This window comes from Xenopus laevis, chromosome 8L (genome assembly GCF_017654675.1).
Source record: "Xenopus laevis strain J_2021 chromosome 8L, Xenopus_laevis_v10.1, whole genome shotgun sequence".
NCBI classification, from domain to species: Eukaryota; Metazoa; Chordata; class Amphibia; order Anura; family Pipidae; genus Xenopus; species Xenopus laevis.
In genome coordinates this window covers 114,661,563-114,687,074 of record NC_054385.1, presented here as the reverse complement: position 1 = coordinate 114,687,074, position 25,512 = coordinate 114,661,563, and the positions used below count along the sequence as shown (strand labels likewise).

The 25,512-nt window shown below is 40.1% G+C and overlaps 1 protein-coding gene across 1 annotated transcript in view; it reads left to right on the top strand.

Annotated features, from left to right (window-relative positions):
- Window positions 1–2,211: 2,211 nt before the first annotated feature.
- The window catches only part of LOC108699006 (olfactory receptor 8U1), a 28,861-nt gene continuing 5,560 nt past the window's right edge, over window positions 2,212–25,512 (top strand). The window contains exons 1-3 of the mRNA XM_018230862.2: window positions 2,212–2,246; window positions 4,456–5,396; window positions 6,927–7,007. Of these exons, the coding sequence (XP_018086351.2) occupies window positions 2,212–2,246; window positions 4,456–5,396; window positions 6,927–7,007 (1,057 nt within the window). The remainder of the gene's footprint in view (window positions 2,247–4,455; window positions 5,397–6,926; window positions 7,008–25,512) is intronic.

Here is a 25,512-nt window from a genome sequence, read left to right as displayed (position 1 = left end):
TTTCCGTTCGATCGAACGATTAAATCCTTCGAATCGAACGATTCGAAGGATTTTAATCCAACGATCGAAGGAAAATCCTTCGATCAAAAAATCACAGGCAAGCCTATGGGGACCTTCCCCATAGGCTAACATTGACTTCGGTAGGTTTTATCTACCGAAGTAGGTGGTCGAAGTATTTTTTAAAGAGACAGTACTTCGATTATCGAATGGTCGAATAGTCGAACGATTTTTACTTCGAATCGTTCGAATTCGATCGAATTCGATCGAATTTAACCAATTCGATGGTCGAAGTACCCAAAAAATACTTCGAAATTCGAATTTTTTTACATTCGAATTCTTCACTCGAATTTTGTAAATCTGCCCCTAAGTGATGGGAAGAATATACATCCTACCTTTCAGTGATCATTTTCCTTAGAAGGTTTGTATAATTCTTCTGAATGCATATGTAATGGTACAGTTCAGCGCTGCACAATATATTGGAGCTCTATAAATATATGTTAATAATAATAATAATAATAATATAGCAGAGAAAGAAACCAGAGCCATGCCTGAAAGATAAGGAGGACACAGGGGCACATTTACTAAAGAGCTAATTGTGTTTTTCTGAGAAATTTTTGCTAAAAAGAAAATTTGAAGTGACATTGACATTGCCTGTTTACTAAAAGACAAGCAACACACTTCTCTAGTGAATTACCTTGTCTCTGGAGAAAAGGGGAACAATTGTAAATCCGCTAATTTACCCTTTTCACCAAAATCTATTTTGCCATTCTGATTGGCATCCTCAACATTATTATGTCAGGGACATCATATCTTGTATTAAAGGAGAAGGAAAGGTCTTTTTACTTAGGGATGCCAAAAGTTAGGCACCCCCAAGTGATCGCATGTTCTTACCTGAAACCCCGGGCCAGTGCACCTATTAGGAGAAAACTGCACCGGCCCTGGATTCTTTCATGGAGCACCACAGAGTGATTGCCTTCTGGTTTCTTCAGATCTTCCAGGGCAGACGCATTCACAGTAGAACAAAATAGTTGGCTTTTTTGTTAAAGTTTGTCTTATCGAGATACTGCGCATGTGCAGCTGTGACAAAAAAGAAGAAACCAGAAGACAATTGTTCAGTGGTGCTCACTGGAAGAATCCCAGACCGGTGCAGTTTTCCCCAAATAGGTGCACTGGCCTCGGGTTTCAGGTAAGTACATGCGATCACTTGGGGGTGCCTAACTTTTGGCAAAAAAGACTCTTCTCCTTTAAGTCATAAGCAAAAGTCAAAACACTGGCGTCTTTTCATATTTAAAGTGGGATTATGTGTACAAGTTGTAACTGTTAAAAATATAATTTTTACACTCTTTCTAACATTTGAAGCTCATACAACATTGGTTTTAGGGTGGGCTCATGGCCTAGGACAATAGAGGATCTCCGTCTTCATTTTGATTCCTTGGAAATTTAAATTAATAAGTGGCCACTTCCAGCAATCACTAATAAATACATACATATATGACCTTTATATACCACTGAATTTTAATTGCTATAAGTGTAAGTAAGTTAACGAAGTTGTGCTAGGAATAAAGTAACACTAGAGAAAATTAATTTAGAAATTTTCGCTCCAACAAATCATTGTTGAAAAAAGTACGCCAATGTTCTGTTGCCCAGATGTAATTTGGAATTTTGATGAATACACGTATGTCACGGCCGACACCCAATACCAGAACAAATGCCAAGCACCCTGGTCTCGGCTCGGCTTCACCAGTAGTGTGACCACCGTTGGGCTTCGGGAGGAGCCCTCAGCTTACTTGGGTGCCACCTGGACTTAACGAGGGGTGCAAGGCGAGATGTTCTGGCTAGCAAAGGGGCACGGCTGGTAGCAGAGTCTTTTGGGCCGAGGGTCACGATACAAAACAGGAAACAGAATCGTAATCAGTTTGAGGCAGGCAGAAGTCAAACATAATCAGGCAGGCCAAGGTCAAAACCAGGTAATCAATCAGACAGGAGGGTTCAGCAGAAGGATAGTCGATATTCAGGCAAGGGTCAAAACCAGAATCAGAATCAGAACAGAACAGCTAACAAAGCACCAGGAAACAAGATCCTATCATGGGCAAGGTCTCACAGCCCTAATGAGCCTTTTAAACTATTCAAATTTGGCGCCATTGCGCGCTGCCGTCATCACACCAGCGCCTTTAAATGACGTAGAGGCGCGCGCGTCCTTAGGCCTCCAAGATGGCGCCTACCCGCTGCACCACTGGACCACCAGGGCAAGTAATATTCACTACAACTTATTCGTCAAAGAATGATGTCTGACTTATTTGTGCAAAGTCTGTCGGAGAAGCGAAAATTTTCATGTAGGTAAATGTGTCCCACAGAAAGTAGAAAGAATGTCAGGTATAAAGCCTGAAAGTTCTGGAAAACATTGCACCTCTTACTGATAGGTGGCATTGCTGGTATGGCAGAGAACAGAATTAGGGAATAGAAGAAACAGAACATATCTACAAACATAAAGGACATACAAAAGAGTATGCCTACTTGCACCACTACTGGGGTAAATAATCAGCACCTTACAATATGGTTGGCTGCTTTCAAGTTGTGGCAGGCATAGCCAAAAGCAAAGGTGGTGGGTGGAGGAAAAGGTGTCTGGCCAACATTTTAAATAGCAAGATATAGAAATGAATGATGAACAAAGTAGTATTATGCATTTAACTATATTATGTGCACTCTATGTAAAAACATACCAAATCTATACACATATAACTGCTACTAAAGGGCATTTAAGTGCTGATAAGTATGTACATGTATTATATACTGTATATAGTAAATAAAGATCTTTTGAGTTAAATTGTTTCTTATCTTACTGTTTTCATCTTGTGTTTATGCTTTTTTCTATTTGTTTCTATGCACATAATGCAAGACTGTACCACTGTAATGGTTTCAAACTCTCTGTTTCATTTCAATAACAGTTTTGTGGATCTCCTGAGGTTCCTCAACCATTAGGGATCTGCTTTCAACTACTGCTTATTTTCTGGTACCTCTATAAATTGCTTGGCTTCTGAAATACTGCCAAGCATACTCAAACAGAAACTCTGTGCTTTGTTTCATTTATGTCAAGAATTACTTCAAACAGTAAGTTTGTATATACACTTTTATCTGCAGAGGTTATTTTATGGGTTGTCTGATACCTTCTCTGGATATAATTTCCAAAGTGGTAAGTTGTTTTTTAAATATGAATTAGTGAAGTGATGATATCAAGCAATAACTTGACATAGAGAAGTAAGTTAAAGAGATTTTTCGAGACAGTAAGTAAGGTGCAGAATGGCCAGTAACTTTTAAGTAGGATTGAATGAATGGACAAAGATTGCATAGGATCCTAAAATAATATCCACATAACAGCCCATAAAAATTACATACAGTACTTAGGAGGTCCTACGCATACAGGCATTACATCCATATATTGAAAGTGCTTTAGATAAGAAATTGTGGCTAAAATTGTTCTGCAGATGTTCAATTCTACTGATATACAGTATTTGGAAAATTTCTGCAAAGATCAAATTAATAAAAATACTGCTGAATTCCCAATGTAGACCCTGATAAATCTACCCTTAAGTTTCAACTATAGGTATGAGATGCCTTATCTAGAATTATGGAAAGACCATCTCCCACAGACTTCATTTAAAGCAAACAATTTTTAAAGATAGTTTCAGTTTTTTCTGTAATAATAAAACATTACGGTGGATCCTAATGGATTAAATGATTTTTGCAGGCTTAAGGCATGGTGATCCATATGACAGAAAGATTTTGTGTCTGGAAAATTCCAGGTCCCAAGCATTCCGGGAAACACATCCCATTATAAAAAATTATCTGGAAAAGGATATCTTACATTTTAGCAAATATATATTTTTGGATCTTATGTTAGATTTAACTGTGTTTCTACTATCTGATAAAACTCAAGATACAGAATGCTAATAGGATATCCTGCAGTGAAAAGGGTAAATTGGTTCATATTAACATAGCAAGTGGTATAAAGATGATACATTTATTGACCATGTGTCATATCAATAGTTTTACCCTATAGTTGTTTGCCTGGCTAACAATATACAACACCTCTACCTACATAAACTAAACAGCACAGAATGTAAGTGTAGACCCATATGAAATTAGTGAAATCATAACAAACTGACCAAGGCAAGATTTGCTTAGATATTGGCCAAAATGTTACCACATAACAACATGGCCCACTTAGTTTATTATATGTTTTTATGTATACTATTAATAATCAGGTGTTATATCCAGCATTAAATCTTTTCTTACAAAAGCAGAACGTTCCAACAATCTTGTTCAATAAAGTTGTACAGTACTTTCTAACTGCATTAACCTTTCTCCTACAACTAGTTTTACTTTGTGTCATTCATTTTACCTGCAGCCTTGCTAAATTTAGTTTCTGCTTTATCTCTCCTGCATTCTCTTATGTAGGCCAAGAGCCACAATAACTATGCAAGAGAACCAAAACAGCAGTGGATTCATTCTCCAGGGTTTCACAGATTATCCAGACATGCAGATTCCATTGTTCTGCCTGTTTCTCCTGATCTATCTCCTTACTTTACAGGGAAATGTACTTATTCTAATAGTGATTTACCAAACCTCCTCATTGCACATTCCTATGTACTTCTTCCTATGCAATCTTGCATTTATAGATCTCTGTGCCTCTTCTGTTTCTCAGCCTAAACTTCTTTCTATTCTCTTAAGAGGGGACGGTGCAATTTCTTTTAGTGGCTGCATGATCCAGATGTACTGCTTTTTATCTTTGACATGTGCCGAATTTGTCTCATTGACTGTCATGGCGTATGACCGCTATGTTGCTATTTGTAACCCTTTGAGCTATTTGATTGTCATGAATAAAAGGGTTTGTGTTATATTGGTCATTTTTTGCTGGATGTTTAGTTTTGCAGAACCAATGTCACACACTTTGCTCATATCACATTTACCTTTCTGCAGATCACGGACATTAGACCATTTCTTTTGTGATCCTTCAATATTATTAAACCTGTCTTGTGCAAACACCTTTTCTATTGAGTTGTTGACATATGTGTTGGGCTTCTTGGTAGGACTTCCTGCATTTGCGCTTATAATAGTCTCTTATACCTACATCATTTCCACTATTGTCAAGATTCATTCTACTACAGGAAGGGAGAAAGCTTTCTCTACTTGTACCTCCCACCTCACTGTGGTCATTGTCTTCTATGGAACCACACTCATTACTTATATGCAGCCTACATCTCAGTATTCATCCACTTTATCAAAACCATTTTCCTTTCTCTACACTGCCCTGGTACCACTAATAAACCCTTTTATATACGCTTTACGAAACAAAGATATTAAACAACAAATTTTCAACAAAATAGAATTCCAAAGGGGTCATTGCCAACAGGCAGACACATTGATGAATGCAAATATGCGCTAAAAAATGCATTTCTAGCATGCTTGCTATATGAATTGTGCGCTTCAGCTTGTATTTATATTGATGAATCAACAATCACAACTTTTGTGGCACACACGGGAAACATTTGCATTGTGCATAAATAAACATGGTGAACAGTGCAAACATTATGCACTAAGAAGCAACTTTTATGATTCCCAGCATTGATTACATCTAAATTAATATCTGTTTGTGGTTTTCTGTAAATGATTTCTTGTGTTTGCAGCCATAAAACAAGCCAGACACATTTTCAACAAAATAGAATCCAAAGATGTCACTCCAAATGTTTACCAGTGCATCCATCATGCATCATATAATGCATTGTGTGAAACTATAATTATTGACGCTTGAGAATTCTGAAATCACCACTACCTTGGACTGTAAAGTTCCCAGTGTGGGTTGCAACAACCAGAGCAAATGACATTTGAAAACACGCTGCAGAAGTGATGCAACCCCCACGCTATAAATGCTAGATGCAACACACATACATTTTGCATCCAAACACAATTTTCACACATCGGCCACAATTGTGGCAGATGCAACAATTACATTGGAATTGTGGGGAAAATACACAGCATTGGCCTTTACGGTCCATTAACAATAAATTTAAGTAACAGAAAATAATTAAAGTATTAAAACAATGTATGCAGTAATTTGGTTCCCTAATTAGAGGGTCTAGAAACGGCAGGGCTATGGGAACACATAGGCATAGGGTAGAATTCACACAAACGATTCTTTTAAGAAACGAGGCTCCAATGTTAAAGGCTTTTCTATGGTAGCCTCCCTGCACTTAGCAGTTCAATCAGTGGAGAATGCCAGGGTTGTTAATGCTACTGATGGTCACTGAAGCATGTAAGTTCAGCTGTGATGGTTACAGCTTGGTGGTCTTTGACATCCTCCACGTGTAAAAAGACTAACAACATGGGGTACTTGGCAGCCACCTCTTTGTTACTTTCTGTAAATCACAAGGGCAGCGTTCAAAGGGGGCAATCATTTGACATGCCAGGCAGGAATAAATCTGTCCCTGAATGGTGATGGTGCCGATCACAACTTATACTACTGGGCCAATAAGGTGCTATTTGGTAAACATGCCCAGTCAAGGCTAAAGTTGCACTTAACTGTTGCTCTGCCTCCATATATATTATCAATTATCTTGGAAGAGACAGGGAATGCAGACTGGCTAAAACTATACAGAAATAAATAAATGTTGAGAAAAATTAAACAACACTTTTTCCCCAGAGTACAAAAAAGGTTGTTTTATCACAATATATAACCATCATTGTCTTCTGTAGTGACCTTTTGGCAAGAACTTTTGTCATAGTCAGTGGATAAGTAATCTGAATTTTAGTGTTCAATGAGCTATTTAATGGTTGGACAGTATTTTAGAAGTTGGATGTTAGTAGACATAGATGGGAGCAGGTACAATCACATATAAGTACTGAACACAGACACTACTTATACATTTTAGGATGTGCTGCTCCATTACAGCTGTGCTGTTTATTTACATGGCGCACTTTCATAGATGCTCTAGGATCCAGTGCAGATGGAGGTAAGATGCAGTAGGTGCTAAGGGAGTAGATAAACAATCTCTTACAGGGGGAAATTTTTTAATCTATTGCAGGTATTGCTTGGGTGGTTGTTATGTTGAATGCATCTTTAAATACAACACCATTATAGTAGTTGTAGTAGTAGTAGCAGTAGTGCTATTATCTGGGTACTTATATATTTTCTATTAACTGCTGCACAATGCAATATAACTTTGGGGGCTCTACTGGGAGCTCTAATTTTGGGATACCATATATACTAGAGTATAAGCCATCCATAGTATAAGCCGCGGTACCTAAATTTACCTAAGAAAACTGGGAAAATTTATTGACTCAAGTATAAGCCTAGTGTGAGAAATGCATTTTAGAACATGGCCAATTACATGGCATATTATCTTGCCCTATTAGAAAACTGAGGGGAGATAAAGGCTGACCAGTAGTGAATAAGCTTCATGACAAATAAGACAATTATACATTAGCAGAGGAAAACACCTCAGAATGTTGCTCATCTAGCAGTGCTGGGACACATCTGTTGCCGATACCACTGTACTGAGCTGAAGTAGATTTTAACAAAGCAGGTTTTCCGGAGCTGCTGCGTGTGCCCCCCTCGCCTATAAACCCGGACCCCTAATTCGTAAGACTGGGCGCACACTTCAACCAAATGCAATAAAGCACAGAGCAGCTACAGCGCTCCCATCCCCAAACAACACACAGCATCATGTGATACAGCAAGGGGATCGGATAGATACACACATATAGGATTACTTTTCAGTACAAAAAACAAAACACACAACATAACATCCCGAACAAAAGCACTGAAGTTTTGTCCCCTATGCAGTATGTATGGATAGGCCCGTAGAAGTTAGGGTGACGCCAGGAGGGGTTGATGTAAGGCCAGGGTCTATAGCCTTAGAATTACGCTCCAAACACATTGAAGACACATCGAGGTACAAAGGGGGTTTAAGGAAGAAGAAGCGGAATTCACAAGGCAGGTTCTACTAGAAATACCTACCTCCACTGAATGGGGGTGTACTGGCCCAATCGCCTCGGCCTAAGAAGACTGGCCTGCCCTGCCCCTTCCTCCTATCCACCCCTTTCTCAACAGTTTTTAATATACAGTAATGCCATCAGTCGGTCACACTTTTTTTTGTTTTGCATCGTACCGCCCCCCTGGACTCGTGTATAAGCCGAGGTAAACTTTTTCAGCACATTTTGGGTGCTGAAAAACTCGGCTTATACTCGAGTATATACGGTAACTTAAAAACTTAAAGCAGGGTAAAGATTTGCTGTTTGGTTATGGGCAATGAGATGTACTATAAGCTTTGGAAATGGTTTGACTGTTGGCACATGGTAGGAACCTGCTTTACCATCTTGGATTTGAGTGCAGACATTAGTAACAAAGACCAGACTATTAAATCTAGTGCATGTATTGCCTAGTTCAGTTACCTAACAAGTAATTAATATCTTTTCTGCATACAGGTGTGGCTCTGTTATCTGGAAACCTCTTTATCCAAAAAGCTCTAAAATATGGTATTGCCATTTTCCATATTGTCCTACTTAACAAGCAGCTCTTTATTTTTACTTATTCTGTATAATAAGTACTTCATAATAACTAAGCTTGCATAAATTAACTGATGGTAAAATGATCCTGTTTTTTTTTTAAATTTAATATTAAAATTGTTAGCAGCTTTGAGGCATAGTGATTCTAAAAAAATTGGAAACCCCAGGTCTACAGCATCCCCTATAAAAAAAATTCCATATAAGAATTTCATAAAGGTGCATTACTTCCACTGTACCTTTGCATGACTCTAATGAGTTTCACCTTGAATTATAATGTCAGTACTTATGTGAGATTACTGTACAGCTTTGATGTAATTCTGAATCTGACAAATTACAAATTAATCCTGAAAACTCAAATGTAAAAATAGCTTGAATGTCTACATTACAGCTGCCATTGACTTTAACACAAACTTACCAGCTTCTAGATGCTGAATTTTTTAAGTTTTTTTGTGCTTAATACATTTTTTAAATTTGAGTTTTGGAATTTTGAAACAAGATAATTAGAATTTGAACATTGATATATTTTATCTCTGGTGAACAAAGTGAAAAAGAAGAGGACACACATTGTCATGTAGGGACAAATACATGTGAGGCATTGCAAGGTAAAGACTTTTAATGGAGGGTACAATACAATATAACCAGGGCCGGACTGGGGGTAAAAAGCAGCCCGGGCAAAAAAAAAAAAAGCAGCCCACATGTAATGTTTTTTGTACACATCCACTCATATATTGGGGGAAAACTCAAAAAAAATATGTGCGTTAAGAGCTGCCTTGTAAAATATGTTTAAGATTCTGCAGCATTGTGCCTTTATATAATACCTTGATAAATATAATGGGCTGTCTACTGTACGGCACAAGAAAAATGACTGGGCCAAGCAGCGTGGGACTGAGGGGCCCCACAGCCGCAAAGTCCAATCTGCCGGGAAACCACCTCCGTGCGTGTGCACACCTTTTCCCTGCCCGACTGGGGTCCGGGAGGTTAGGAGTAAGTACAGGGAGTGGGTCTGGGCTGGCAGGGGCCCCACCAGGTGTACATACATTTTGCCGGTGCGACCAGGGTCCGAGAGGTAAGGGGACGGACTGGGTCTGGGCCAGCAGGGCCCACCCTAGTAACACGGATACATTGGACAACAAAACATTTTTTTTACTATTTTATTCATTCTTATAAAAAAAAAATTGAACTGAAAAAGTGTTGAAAACAAACAGACAGTCCAGGTTAAATTTTTAAAAAAGACAGATTTAGTCAGTACCTTTGACTCTTCCTACCCCATAGTGATTTTGCCTGCAGCCTGCTCTACAGAAATCCACACCAACCTGATGTTACTGATGTGGTGTGTTCACAGGCAGGGAGCATAATGTGCAGGCTTAGCACAGGCAGGCAGGCCAGCAGCTGCAGTATCTCCTATTCATCGGGCTTCCATGCTCATGCTGAGCTTGCTGTGACATACAAACAGCCGGCAGAGGCAGCAGCGTCGGAACAGAGAGGAGTGGGAGGGGCAGAGCCACAGTGTGAAAAAGGATGGAGGAGCGGTCCTAGAGCCCGCTGGATCAATCAGTAGCAGCCCACTCACACTGAATTAAGAGCAGCCCGTCGGGAAAATGCCCGAACAGGCCAATTGCCAGTCCGGGCCTGAATATAACCAAAAAGGAAGGATCTTATCACAGGAGGTATTATGAAAGGGTATGTCATTCAAGCACTACTACCTGCAGGACTAGTGTAAAAAAAAAAATCAGCATCTTAACAATATGGCTGGCTGCTTTCAGGTACAGACTGAGTGATTGGAAAAAAAATATCTGTCCAGCATTTTGGACAGAAAAAATAGTAATAGACTGTAGATAAAACTGCATGGGTATTGGAAGGATGGTATATGTTTAAGTAAAAATCTTCATAGTCATAACTAGATCTATAAAAGAAATATATATATATATATATATATATATATATATATATATATATATATATATATATATATATATATATATATATATATATATATATATACATACAGATGAAGCCAATTTGGTTTGTGTGTTTGACACAGAATAACTAAGCCCAGATATCCCACTTATCTCATTTAACACAGAAAATTGCGTCACAGCATCCCATCTAATTAAAGCATTCACCATTGTGAACAATGGTGCTTTGGTATGCTAATAGAAAGGTTAAATGAGGTAAAATGACTTTAGATACAAAAGTTTCTTCAGTTAATCCTGAGTCATGACGCATTTAACACACAAATCCAAGTGGCTTGTATATAAAAAGCAGCGTGTATGAGCCGCACACCGTAAACAAAGTCTAGACCTGGGTGCTCATGCAAGAATAGTCAATACAATGTGGAAAGTGATGGCACTCACAGGATTTAAACAAAAAATGTCAAAAAAACAAAAAGGTTTATTCGTCCAATGTTTCAGTCCCATACAGGAACCTTTATCAAGGAAACTTGCACTTATCCTTGTTGCACTTATTTTTGCAATTTTCCTTCTTATCAGTTGGTGGGTCCAGGCCTGTGTAGGCCCATTAACAATGTATATGCATTTAAATATTTAAGGGGGATTGTAATTAAAGTTGCAAGCTTTATTTAAAATGGCATCTTTGCAAATGTTAAGCAATGATGTATGTATATGTATGTATGTATATTTTTATTTGCAATGCGCTCATAGAGGGCAAAGCACTGTACAACAAAACAATAAATTAGTAGTAACAAACAGGGGTCAATGGAATAAAAAGTAACGATAAGTGCATTATTAGAAATACAATTCAGATAAATATAAAAAATATAATTACAATACAGATTAAGTGCTCAATGTCAAAGAAACAAAAGGCTAGAGGACCCTACCCCGTAGGGCTTACAGTCTAAATGCGAGGGTAACATAAAGACACAATTCAGAGGGGTATTAAGGTGCTGTAAAATCAGTTGCTGGTGAATAGTAAATTTCACTAAGCAAAGGTTTAGCATTAATGCCTGCTCTGGAGTTTAGTTAAATATTTTGTCTCTAAAAGACTTTGTGCTTGCGAAATGTAATTACATACGCTGCAAATATTTGCAAAAGCCATTTGTTTACAAACTTTGTATGAGCGATCTTGATATTCTCAGTACATCGAAAGGGGACGTCTGCTAAGAGCAAAAACAGGGTTCTTTGGGGCAGATCATATTCTGTGAGCCGAAAAGTATATTAACTCTTTTGTCTTATAATAAGGTTCCCTGGACATGTGTTTTAAAAAGAGGAGTCTTTGATATTTACATTTAAAATAAAGACGTCAATACAACTTTAATTTTTCAGTCCTGTGCAAATTGACCTGAGCGCAAGATCACTAGTGAATTTTCGCTAGGCACAAATGAACTCGAGCGCATCTTCACTATCAAATGTTTGCATTACAGAAGTACCGCTAGCCAAAAGTCACCAGTGTTCGGTGCCCAGGAAGAAACTCCACATATTAGTGAATTGTAATGGTCTGAGCGCATTTACGCCTGGCGAAGTGTTGCGATGGGTGAGAAGCTAATGTTGGCGAAAATTAGCCAGTTAGCAAATCTGCCCCTTTGTGTCATGCATGTTACCTGTTGCATAATGTGTGAGTTCTGTAGTCCTCAGCATTCACTATAATAATGTCATAATAGCTGTAATACAGCTTGAACCAGAGCATGGATCTCAGTAAAACTAAAATGGAATTCCTTGTTAGCCTCTCATTTCGTCCTTTTAGAAGATTTCTATGGGGTCCCTCCTTCTCTTCTTAACACCATAGTTACACAGTTCATTTGGTTTGATACCTTGGAGAGTACATACTTGGTGAAGAACCACCGAGTACGTACTCTCCAAGGTATCAAACACATAGGGGCCGATTCACAAAGGGTCGAATATCGAGGGTTAATTTAACCCTCGATATTCGACTGGGAATTAAAATCCTTCGACTTCGAATATCAAAGTCGAAGGATTTTAGCGCAAATAGTGTGATCGAGCGACCAAAGGATTATTCCTTCGATCGAATGATAAAATCCTTTGAATCGAACGATTCGAAGGTTTTTAGTCCAACGATTGAAGGAATATCCTTCGATCAAAAAAAGTTAGCCAAGCCTATGGGGACCTTCCCCATAGGCTAACATTGAGTTCGGTAGCTTTTAGATGGCGAACTAGGGGGTCGAAGTTTTTTCTTAAAGAGACAGTACTTCGACTATCGAATGGTCGAATGGTCAAAAATTTTTAGTTCGAATAGTTAGATTCAAAGTCGTAGTCGTAGTTGAAGGTCGTAGTAGCCCATTCGATGGTCAAAGTAGCCCAAAAAAACACTTCGAAATTCGAAGTTTTTTTACTTCGAATCCTTCACTCGAAGTTAGTGAATCGGCCCCATAAAGCTCGGAAAAATGTTTTCTCTTTACATACAACTATTTTTAATTGCATCATATCTTTTGTAATGGTCTGTTTTTATTTGTGCCAACCTCCTTTGAAGAAAAATGATTATTATGAATAAAACCATGCTGGAACAAACTTATAGTATTGTTAGTTGCAATGTTTTCAAGTATCTTATCCATTGTTACCCCATCCAAAAGCTTTCCTACAAATGATATCAAATTAACAGGCCTATATGTTTGAGAACAGGATCACTTTTTGAATAGTGGCACCACAGAAGGCAATGTTAGTGGGTCAGTGCAGTCCTTTGCTTACTGGCGGCTGTAAGTAAAGGGTCACTTTTAAATACAGGACCCAATTAAATATGAATCGTATTTTAAATGAGGGCCTCTCGGTTTCTACAGAAATTCATAAGAGTTTATACCTACATAAAAATAATTTAAATGGTAAATATATTTAATAATAAGGTTTGGGTACAGGGTTTCAATTTTTTCATTTATTTTTGTATTTGACTCGTACATTTAGGGGCAGATTTACTAAGCTAGAGTGAATTTTCGAAGTCCAAAAAGTTCGAATTCCAAAGTAATTTTTTGGATACTTTGAACATCGAATAGGATACCCCGACTTCGAATTTACTTCGACTTCGAATCGTTTGAATATTCGACCATTCGACAGTTGAAGTACTGTCTCTTTAAAAATCCTTCGATTTTAATACTTCGCCAAATTAAAGCTACCGAATTGCTATATGGCCTATGGGGATCTTCCAGTGCATTTTTTAAAGTTTTTGGCATCGAATAAAAATCCTTCGATTGATCGCTAAAAATCGTTCAATTTGAAGGCGTGGTGGTCAAGTAAATATCGTACGGAGGATAATATCTGGCGAGTATGAATTTTTAATGAGCATATATTGGAGCCGTTGTGTTCTTCCCTCAATCCTTGAACTTCAAATAAGGAGCGCTCCGCTATCTGTATGAGCGGTTGAAATTGGTGAGACTTACCATACAAATGTAGAGATGTCGCGAACTGTTCGCCGGCGAACTTGTTCGCGCGAACATCGGGTGTTCGCGCTCGCCGGAAGTTCGCGAACGTCGCGCGACGTTCGCCATTTTGGGTTCGCCATTGTTGGCGCTTTTTTTTGCCCTCTCACCCCAGACCAGCAGGTACATGGCAGCCAATCAGGAAGCTCTCCCCTGGACCACTCCCCTTCCCTATAAAAACCGAAGCCCTGCAGCGTTTTTTCACTCTGCCTGTGTGTGCTGAAGAGATAGTGTAGGGAGAGAGCTGCTGCCTGTTAGTGATTTCAGGGACAGTTGAAAGTTTGCTGGCTAGTAATCGTTTTGATACTGCTCTGTTATTGGAGGGACAGAAGTCTGCAGGGGTTTGAGGGACATTTAAGCTTAGGTAGCTTTGCTGGCTAGTAATCTACCTTCTACTGCAGTGCTCTGTATGTAGCTGCAGTGGGCAGCTGTCCTGCTTCTGATCTCATCTGCTGACTGCTGCAATAACAGTAGTCCTTGTAAGGACTGCTTTTATTTATTTTTTTGTTGTTTTACTACTACTACTACTACTACTATAAGAGCCCAGTGCTATTAGTCTAGCAGTGTTGGGGAGTGGGACTGGTGTGCTAATCTGCTGCTCCTAGTAGTTCAGCAGCTCCAACTTTAATTTTTTTTTTTAATATTCATTTTTTTTTATTTTACTTTTTTTTATTTTACTACCGCTGTAGTAGTGTATAAGTTGACCTTTTAGGCATTATTTGCCCTGTAGGCATTATTTGCACACTGTTTTCTTCAACCCGCCATCTAGCTGTGTGACCTTGTTCACATTCTGTCTAAATATCCATAATATTACCGTCTCCAGAAAAAACACCGGAGTGACTTTTTTCAAGCAGCCATAATATATTTTACGTAATCCGTATCCACCGCTGTAGTAGTGTATACGTTGACCTTGTAGGCATTATTTGCACACTGTTTTCTTCAACCCGCCATCTAGCTGTGTGACCTTGTTCACATTCTGTCTAAATATCCATAATATTACCGTCTCCAGAAAAAACACCGGAGTGACTTTTTTCAAGCAGCCATAATATATTTTACGTAATCCGTATCCACCGCTGTAGTAGTGTATACGTTGACCTTGTAGGCATTATTTGCACACTGTTTTCTTCAACCCGCCATCTAGCTGTGTGACCTTGTTCACATTCTGTCTAAATATCCATAATATTACCGTCTCCAGAAAAAACACCGGAGTGACTTTTTTCAAGCAGCCATAATATATTTTACGTAATCCGTATCCACCGCTGTAGTAGTGTATACGTTGACCTTGTAGGCATTATTTGCACAGTGTTTTCTTCAACCCGCCATCTAGCTGTGTGAGCTTGTTCACATTTTGTCTAAATATTGATAATATTATCGTCTCTAGAAAAACCACTTGAGTTACTTTTTTTCAAGCAGCATTCATATATTTTACGTAATCCGTATCCACCGCTGTAGTAGTGTATACGTTGACCTTGTAGGCATTATTTGCACACTGTTTTCTTCAACCCGCCATCTAGCTGTGTGACCTTGTTCACATTCTGTCTAAATATCCATAATATTACCGTCTCCAGAAAAAACACCGGAGTGACTTTTTTCAAGCAGCCATAATATATTTTACGTAATCCGTATCCACCGCTGTAGTAGTGTATACGTTGACCTTGTAGGCATTATTTGCACACTGTTTTCTTCAACCCGCCATCTAGCTGTGTGACCTTGTTCACATTCTGTCTAAATATCCATAATATTACCGTCTCCAGAAAAAACACCGGAGTGACTTTTTTCAAGCAGCCATAATATATTTTACGTAATCCGTATCCACCGCTGTAGTAGTGTATACGTTGACCTTGTAGGCATTATTTGCACAGTGTTTTCTTCAACCCGCCATCTAGCTGTGTGAGCTTGTTCACATTTTGTCTAAATATTGATAATATTATCGTCTCTAGAAAAACCACTTGAGTTACTTTTTTTCAAGCAGCATTCATATATTTTACGTAATCCGTATCCACTGCTGTAGTAGTGTATACATTGACCTTGTAGGCATTATTTGCACACTGTTTTCTTCAACCCGCCATCTAGCTGTGTGACCTTGTTCACATTCTGTCTAAATATCCATAATATTACCGTCTCCAGAAAAAACACCGGAGTGACTTTTTTCAAGCAGCCATAATATATTTTACGTAATCCGTATCCACCGCTGTAGTAGTGTATACGTTGACCTTGTAGGCATTATTTGCACAGTGTTTTCTTCAACCCGCCATCTAGCTGTGTGAGCTTGTTCACATTTTGTCTAAATATTGATAATATTATCGTCTCTAGAAAAACCACTTGAGTTACTTTTTTTCAAGCAGCATTCATATATTTTACGTAATCCGTATCCACCGCTGTAGTAGTGTATACGTTGACCTTGTAGGCATTATTTGCACACTGTTTTCTTCAACCCGCCATCTAGCTGTGTGACCTTGTTCACATTCTGTCTAAATATCCATAATATTACCGTCTCCAGAAAAAACACCGGAGTGACTTTTTTCAAGCAGCCATAATATATTTTACGTAATCCGTATCCACCGCTGTAGTAGTGTATACGTTGACCTTGTAGGCATTATTTGCACACTGTTTTCTTCAACCCGCCATCTAGCTGTGTGACCTTGTTCACATTCTGTCTAAATATCCATAATATTACCGTCTCCAGAAAAAACACCGGAGTGACTTTTTTCAAGCAGCCATAATATATTTTACGTAATCCGTATCCACCGCTGTAGTAGTGTATACGTTGACCTTGTAGGCATTATTTGCACAGTGTTTTCTTCAACCCGCCATCTAGCTGTGTGAGCTTGTTCACATTTTGTCTAAATATTGATAATATTATCGTCTCTAGAAAAACCACTTGAGTTACTTTTTTTCAAGCAGCATTCATATATTTTACGTAATCCGTATCCACCGCTGTAGTAGTGTATACGTTGACCTTGTAGGCATTATTTGCACACTGTTTTCTTCAACCCGCCATCTAGCTGTGTGACCTTGTTCACATTCTGTCTAAATATCCATAATATTACCGTCTCCAGAAAAAACACCGGAGTGACTTTTTTCAAGCAGCCATAATATATTTTACGTAATCCGTATCCACCGCTGTAGTAGTGTATACGTTGACCTTGTAGGCATTATTTGCACAGTGTTTTCTTCAACCCGCCATCTAGCTGTGTGAGCTTGTTCACATTTTGTCTAAATATTGATAATATTATCGTCTCTAGAAAAACCACTTGAGTTACTTTTTTTCAAGCAGCATTCATATATTTTACGTAATCCGTATCCACCGCTGTAGTAGTGTATACGTTGACCTTGTAGGCATTATTTGCACACTGTTTTCTTCAACCCGCCATCTAGCTGTGTGAGCTTGTTCACATTTTGTCTAAATATTGATAATATTATCGTCTCTAGAAAAACCACTTGAGTTACTTTTTTTCAAGCAGCATTCATATATTTTACGTAATCCGTATCCACCGCTGTAGTAGTGTATACGTTGACCTTGTAGGCATTATTTGCACACTGTTTTCTTCAACCCGCCATCTAGCTGTGTGAGCTTGTTCACATTTTGTCTAAATATTGATAATATTATCGTCTCTAGAAAAACCACTTGAGTTACTTTTTTTCAAGCAGCATTCATATATTTTACGTAATCCGTATCCACCGCTGTAGTAGTGTATACGTTGACCTTGTAGGCATTATTTGCACACTGTTTTCTTCAACCCGCCATCTAGCTGTGTGAGCTTGTTCACATTTTGTCTAAATATTGATAATATTATCGTCTCTAGAAAAACCACTTGAGTTACTTTTTTTCAAGCAGCATTCATATATTTTACGTAATCCGTATCCACCGCTGTAGTAGTGTATACGTTGACCTTGTAGGCATTATTTGCACACTGTTTTCTTCAACCCGCCATCTAGCTGTGTGAGCTTGTTCACATTTTGTCTAAATATTGATAATATTATCGTCTCTAGAAAAACCACTTGAGTTACTTTTTTTCAAGCAGCATTCATATATTTTACGTAATCCGTATCCACCGCTGTAGTAGTGTATACGTTGACCTTGTAGGCATTATTTGCACACTGTTTTCTTCAAACTGCCATCTAGCTGTGTGTATTATCGTTTCTAGAAAAACCAACTGAGTTTTTGTTGTTGTTGTTGTTTTTTTAAAAATAATGCCAGGCAAAGGCAGGCCGCCACGCAGAGGCCGTGCTAGGGGCCGTGCTGCTATGCAATCCTGTGGCCCTAGCAAATTGCCCAGTTTTAAAAAGCCAATGACCCTGAACTCCCAAAATGCTGAAGAGGTAGTTGACTGGCTTACACAGCACACCCCATCCTCTACCGTTTCTAACTTTACCACAACATCCTCCTCATCCTCCACTGCTATGGCCACCCCACGTAACACTTCCTCCACCACCGGTGCCCCTTCTTCACTGGAGTCAGAGGAGTTATTTTCCCATGAGTTTCTTGAACTGAGTAATGCGCAACCATTATTGCCAGAAGAAGATGAAGGAGATGAGGACCTTACACCAGATTTAATTCTGGCAGAGAACACGATAGAGATGGACATAATGAGTGATGAGGAGGAGGTCCCCGCTGCTGCTTCCTTCTGTGATGTGTCAGAAGAAATTGATGCATCTGAGGAGAATGATGATGAGGAGATTGATGTTTTGTGGGTGCCTAGTAGAAGAGAGCAAGAGGAGGGTAGTTCAGATGGAGAGACGGAGAGTCAGAGAGGCAGTAGGAGAATAAGACTTAGAAGAAGCAGGGAGGACAGCCCGCAGGGATCAGTAGGGCAACAATATGTATCGGCACCTGTGTTCAGCCGGCCAACGCACCCGCCATTGCCGCCAATGCCGCCAACTTCTACTGTTACCGCCAGATCGCACACTTCCAAAAAGTCAGCAGTGTGGGATTTTTTTAATGTGTGTGCCTCTGACAAAAGCATTGTAATTTGCAATGAGTGCAGTCAGAAACTGAGCCTTGGTAAGCCCAACAGCCACATAGGTACAACTTCTATGCGAAGGCACATGAGCGGCAAGCACAAAGCACTTTGGGAGCAACACCTCAAAGGCAACAGGCAAACTAAAAGCCACACTCCTTCTGGTCCAGCATCTTACTGCTCTACCGCTGCTCTCCTTGACCCGTCTGAACCACCCTCCACTCCGCCTTCCACCTTGACCACCTGTTCCCATTCCCAGTCATCTGCCACCAGCCAAGTTTCTGTGAAGGCCATGTTTGAGCGTAAGAAGCCAATGTCTGACTGTCACCCCCTTGCCCGGCGTCTGACAGCTGGCTTGTCTGCACTCTTAGCCCGCCAGCTTTTACCATACCAGCTGGTGGACTCTGAGGCCTTCCGCAAATTTGTAGCAATTGGGACACCGCAGTGGAAGGTACCCAGCCGCAATTTTTTTTCTAAAAAGGGAATACCACACCTGTACCAACATGTGCAGAGCCAAGTTACCGCATCTCTGTCACTTAGTGTTGGGCCAAAGGTCCATATGACTACTGACGCATGGTCCTCCAAGCATGGTCAGGGCAGGTATGTCACCTACACTGCCCACTGGGTGAACTTGGTAATGGCTGGGAAGCAGGGAATGGGTAGCTCAACAACAACAGTGTCACCGCCACGGATTGCACGCGGTTCTGCCACCACCTCTACTCCTCCATCGCTCTCTACCTCGTCTTCTTCTTCTTCTTACTCTGCTGCTGGGTCCTCCTTCTCCTCCTCCACACCTGTGCACCCCCAGCTCCCCCTAGGCTATTCGATGTGCCAGGTACGCCGTTGTCACGCTGTCTTGGGGATGACGTGCCTGGAAAGCAAAAACCATACCGGATCTGTACTCCTGTCATCTCTGCAGTCACAGGCCGATCGGTGGCTGACCCCACACCAACTGCAGATCGGAAAAGTGGTGTGTGACAATGGAAGCAATCTGTTGGCAGCGTTGAGACTAGGCAATTTAACACATGTGCCCTGCATGGCACATGTGTTAAATTTAATAGTCCAACGTTTTGTCTCCAAGTACCCAGGATTCCAGGACGTTCTCACCCAGTCCAGAAAGGTGTCGGCCCATTTCAGACGTTCCTACACAGCCATGGCACGCCTTGCTGACATTCAGCAGCGCTACAACATGCCAGTCAGGCGTTTGATTTCTGACAGCCAGACTCGCTGGAATTCAACGCTCCTTATGTTGGAACGTCTGCTGCAACAACAAAGGGCCGTCAACGAGTACCTTTTTGAACTGGGTGGTAGGACTGGATCTGCACAGCTGGGGATTTTTTTCCCCCGTTACTGGGTGCTTATGCGCGATGCCTGCAGGCTCATGCGACCTTTTGAAGAGGTGACAAATATGGTCAGTCGCACCGAAGGCACCATCAGCGACCTAATACCCTTCGCTTTCTTCCTGGAGCGTGCCGTGCGACGAGTGACAGATGAGGCTGTAGACCAGCGTGACGAGGAGCTGGAAGCGCACGATTTCTGGTCGGAATCACCAGAACGAACCCAGGCACCTGCTGCAACGCAGGGAGAGGTGCCAGAAGTGGAGTCAGAGGAGGAAGGTGGCTTTGTGGAGGAGGAGGAGGAGGACCAACAGGAGCAGGCTTCCCAGGGGGCTAGTGGTGACCTTTTGGGGACCCCTGGTCTTGTACGTGGCTGGGGGGAGGAGACCGTGGATGATGCAGTCCTTGATAATGAGGAAGCGGAGATGGATAGCTCTGCATCCAACCTTGTGAGAATGGGGTCTTTCATGCTGTCATGCCTGTTGAAGGACCCCCGTATCAAGAGGCTTAAGGAGAAGGACCTGTACTGGGTCGCAACGCTACTAGACCCTCGGTACAAGCATAAAGTGTCAGAAATGTTACCAACATACCGAAAAGATGCGGCATTTACAAACCAGCCTGCAAAACATGTTGTACAATGCTTTTAAGGGTGATGTCACTTCAGGAACTCATCAACATTCCAGGGGCAGAGGTGCCAGTAATCCTGCCACGAGCACACCTGCAAGGACAAAGCCCTTTGGCCAGTCTGTAACGTCAGACATGCAAATGTTTTTCTGTCCAAGGCAGCGCCACAACCCTTCTGGATCCACCCTCAAAGAACGCCTCGACCGGCAGGTAGCGGACTACCTGGCATTAACTGCAGATATCGACACTCTGAGGAGCGATGAACCCCTGGACTACTGGGTGCGCAGGCTTGATCTGTGGCCAGAGCTGTCACAATTTGCCATGAACCTCTTGTCTTGCCCAGCCTCAAGTGTGCTCTCAGAAAGGACCTTCAGTGCAGCAGGAGGGATTGTAACTGAGAAGAGAACTCGCCTAGGTCACAAAAGTGTCGATTACCTGACCTTTATTAAAATGAATGAGGGGTGGATCTCGGAGGGTTACTGCACGCCGGAAGACTTGTTCTGACTTCTATGCAGCTGTCCTTCTCTTCAAGCCTCATGACTCCACACACAGCTGTCCTTTAGCGTCCTCCTCCTCCCTCCGCCACCGTTACAAACTAGGGTGCAAACCCTACTGGTTTAATTTTTTCTGGCCTCTGTGCTTCAGTGGCTGCAACCAAAAAAACTGGGCAAACAATGTCTACAAGGTCAACGTATGGCAAAAAATGACTATTTTCAGCATTTATATGGCATATTTTTTCTGGCAACTGTGCTTCAGTGGCTGCGTCCAAAAAAATGCATATTTTCTGCATTTATATGGCATAATTTTTCTGGCCTCTGTGCTTCAGTGGCTGCAACCAAAAAAATGCATATTTTCTGCATTTATATGGCATAATTTTTCTGGCCTCTGTGCTTCAGTGGCTGCAAACAAAAAAATTTATATTTTCTGCATTTATATGGCATAATTTTTCTGTCAACTGTGCTTCAGTGGCTGCGACCAAAAAAATGACTATTTTCAGCATTTATATGGCATATTTTTTCTGGCCTCTGTGCTTCAGTGGCTGCGGCCAAAAAAACTGGGCAAACAATGCCTACAAGGTCAACGACGTTGACCTTGTAGGCATTGTTTGCCCAGTTTTTTTGGCCGCAGCCACTGAAGCACAGAGGCCAGAAAAAATATGCCATATAAATGCTGAAAATAGTCATTTTTTGCCATACGTTGACTCAACGTATATGGCAAAAAATGACTATTTTCAGCATTTATATGGCATATTTTTTCTGGCAACTGTGCTTCAGTGGCTGCGACCAAAAAAACTGGGCAAACAATGCCTACAAGGTCAACGTATGGCAAAAAATGACTATTTTCAGCATTTATATGGCATATTTTTTCTGGCAACTGTGCTTCAGTGGCTGCGTCCAAAAAAACTGGGCAAACAATGTCTACAAGGTCAACGTATGGCGAAAAATTACTATTTTCAGCATTTATATGGCATATTTTTTCTGGCAACTGTGCTTCAGTGGCTGCGTCCAAAAAAACTGGGCAAACAATGCCTACAAGGTCAACGTATGGCAGTTGTTTAAAGAGAACAGTAGATTACTAGCCAGCAAAGCTACCTAAGCTAAAATGTCCCTCAAATCCCTGCAGACTTCTGTCCCTCCAATACAGAGCAGTATCAAGCAGATTACTAGCCAGCAAACTTACTATCATCTGTCCCTGAAATCACTAACAGCTCTCCCCCTACACTATCTCTTCCAAGCACACACAGGCAGATTTTTCAGATACATTTTTGCCCTTGATCCCCCTCTGGCATGCCACTGTCCAGGTCGTTGCACCCTTTAAACAACTTTAAAATCATTTTTCTGGCCAGAAATGTCTTTCTAGATGTTAAAGTTCGCCTTCCCATTGAAGTCTATGGGGTTCGCGAACCGTTCGCGAACCGCTCGCATTTTTGCGCAAGTTCGCGAATATGTTCGCGAACTTTTTTTCCGACGTTCGCTACATCCCTATACAAATGTTGCATCCTTTCAGAAATAACAGTAGCGGTTAACAATTACCGCATTTTGCTACAATGTTTCTCTTTGCAGCTGAGCAGGAGTCAGCACGTGATTTTGTGTGACAAACGCATTGAGAATAACATTTACATCTGCTCAATTAAGGGATGCTGAATCAACCGGAGCAACTACACCTCTCAGTTCATTTTTAGAATAATTATTTTATATGCTTCAATTTGCTGCTATTATAATGAAATGAATATACACACATGATGGGGAAATTTACTAAAGGGCGAAGTGGCTAACGCTGGCGAAAATTCACCAGCGTGACGTCATTTCGGCACTTCGCCAATTTACTAACGGTAGCCGACGTAAATTTGCCAGCATTCGGTACCCTGTGCGCAACTTCAGATCTTCGTGAATTAGCGTTGTCCAGGCGAATTTACGCCTGGCGAAGTGTTGCGATGTGCGCAAAGCCATCGCTGGTGAATTTTCGCCTGTTAGTGAATTTGCCCCGATGTATTTAATGCTATAAATTACTGCCGTACATGAATTTTTGATCAATGAATTTTGTATATGAATTTGCTAGCAAAAATTTGGCAGAAATCATCTGCATGGACATCGCCAATTTACTAACAAATGAGACCTCCGCTAGCAGTTTCGTGCCCTATCCTCAGACAAATTTTCGCTCTGGCGAACGATCGTTACTCCGCAAATTCGCTAACGTGTAAATTTTACAGGACGTTACCTATTTTGCCAGAGTTTCCTTCACCAGCGGACATTTTTTCATATTTTAAAGCTGGATTGTCTTTAAAAGTTGTAACTATTACAAATTTTTGTTTTAACCTTCTTTTAAACCATTTGAGGGGCATGCCACATTTGTCTAGGACAAAAGAGGATCTATTTTGTCTTTATTTAGCTTTTTTGAACATTTTTAATAGTGGTCACTTCAAGTATTTGCACCAACATCACTAATTAAGACATATATATACTGTATATAGTGATGGGCGAATAAATTCGCCTGGCGCAAATTCGCGGTGAATTTCCGCGTTTTCCCCAGGAGGCGAATACATTCAAGAATCTCCTGCAAAAGTTCTCTTGTGAAAATTCGCCTGCGCCAATTTCTGATTTTGACGATTTTTCAGTGAAAACCTTAAAATTTCACAATTTTTTGGTGAAATCGTCTAAATTTACACGTTTTTGAAAACGTTCGAATTTCACAATTTTTTTGTGAACTTTCTGATTTCACGATTTTTCGCGAATTTTTTGCTGTTTAGTGAATTTTGCGGGAAATTCACAAATTTTTCGGCGATGTGAAACGGCAGAAATTCACCCATCACTACATATATATACATATATATGACCTTTATGTACCCAGCATATTCAATTTGACCTAATCGCAAGCGTACTAATGAATAATTATTGTATATTATATATGTGCCCAGAAATAGGAATGACTGGAACACTGTAAAAAGAATTCTACTGTCTCAGTGGTATTCCCAATGTCTTAGGTGCACTCATGTTGCATTTAGGGGCAGATTTATCAAAGGTCAAAGTGAAAATTTGAATTTAAAAAAATCGAAATTCGAGCTAATTTTTGTGTACTTCGACTAGGGAATAGTCCAAATTCGATTTGAAAAAAAAAAAATCTAAATTTATCATGTACTGTCTCTTTAAAAATTCCACTTTGACCATTCGCCATCTAAAACCTGCAATTGGTGGACTTTGAAAAGAAAAACAATTTGAATGCGCTATTACTTCGATTTGTACAATTCAAATTTGATCGAAAACTGACCTATTCAGCTAAAAAAATTTCGGTTGGTCTTTTTGAATTCAAATTTCTAAATTTTTCAAATTGGAAATTCCACCCTTGATAAATCTGGCCCCTAATCTGCCACTAGACAGAGAGCATATTTTCAGGAATTGAAAAAGCTACCATTCTCTTAATATTCAAGGGGTATTGTGACAATAAGATGAATATTATGAGCTTTGTCTCCGGATTTCCTGACTCATCACATGACTCTTACATCCTGAAGCAGTCTGGATTATATGCTGATTTCGAAAGTGGAAAAATGCCTGATGGATAGTTTTTAGGTAAATAACGGTGTCATGTTTATCTGAAGTTTACATTTGAAATATTTGCTCCTGGTCTTCTACTGTAAAACCATGGCCTACCTACCATAAGCATGGGTTGCCATTGCAAGCACGCCCTGATTTTGAATTAGGAGACTGAAAGCAGCTAATGTAGTGTCAGCTAATGTAGTGGGGCTATCAGTATCACACTGTTACATTGCAATCAGGCCCTGATTTCACAGTGGGAGACTGAAAGCAGCTTATTTCATACTATTTTATTTCAGGTTTTTCTTATGTTTTTTCTCAGGTTTTTTCCCAAACTGATTCAGTCAAGCTTTTTAAATAATAAATAAGGTAAAATTGGGTATAGACGTTTGGTCGTGGTTTTTTTTATTTAAATAATGAGATAAATTCAGATTTTAGTAAAAAAAAAAAGAGCTACACTGCTCTTTGCTTGTTGTTGAAGTATATTGTATGTTGCAATAAACGTGTTTTATATGTATATACAGTACCTTCCAGTTTAGTAATTTAAAAATTAATTCATGAAAAAATCTTAAATAAGCTTGACAGATGTTTCTGCTCTCAAGATTTTATGAGATGTTTAT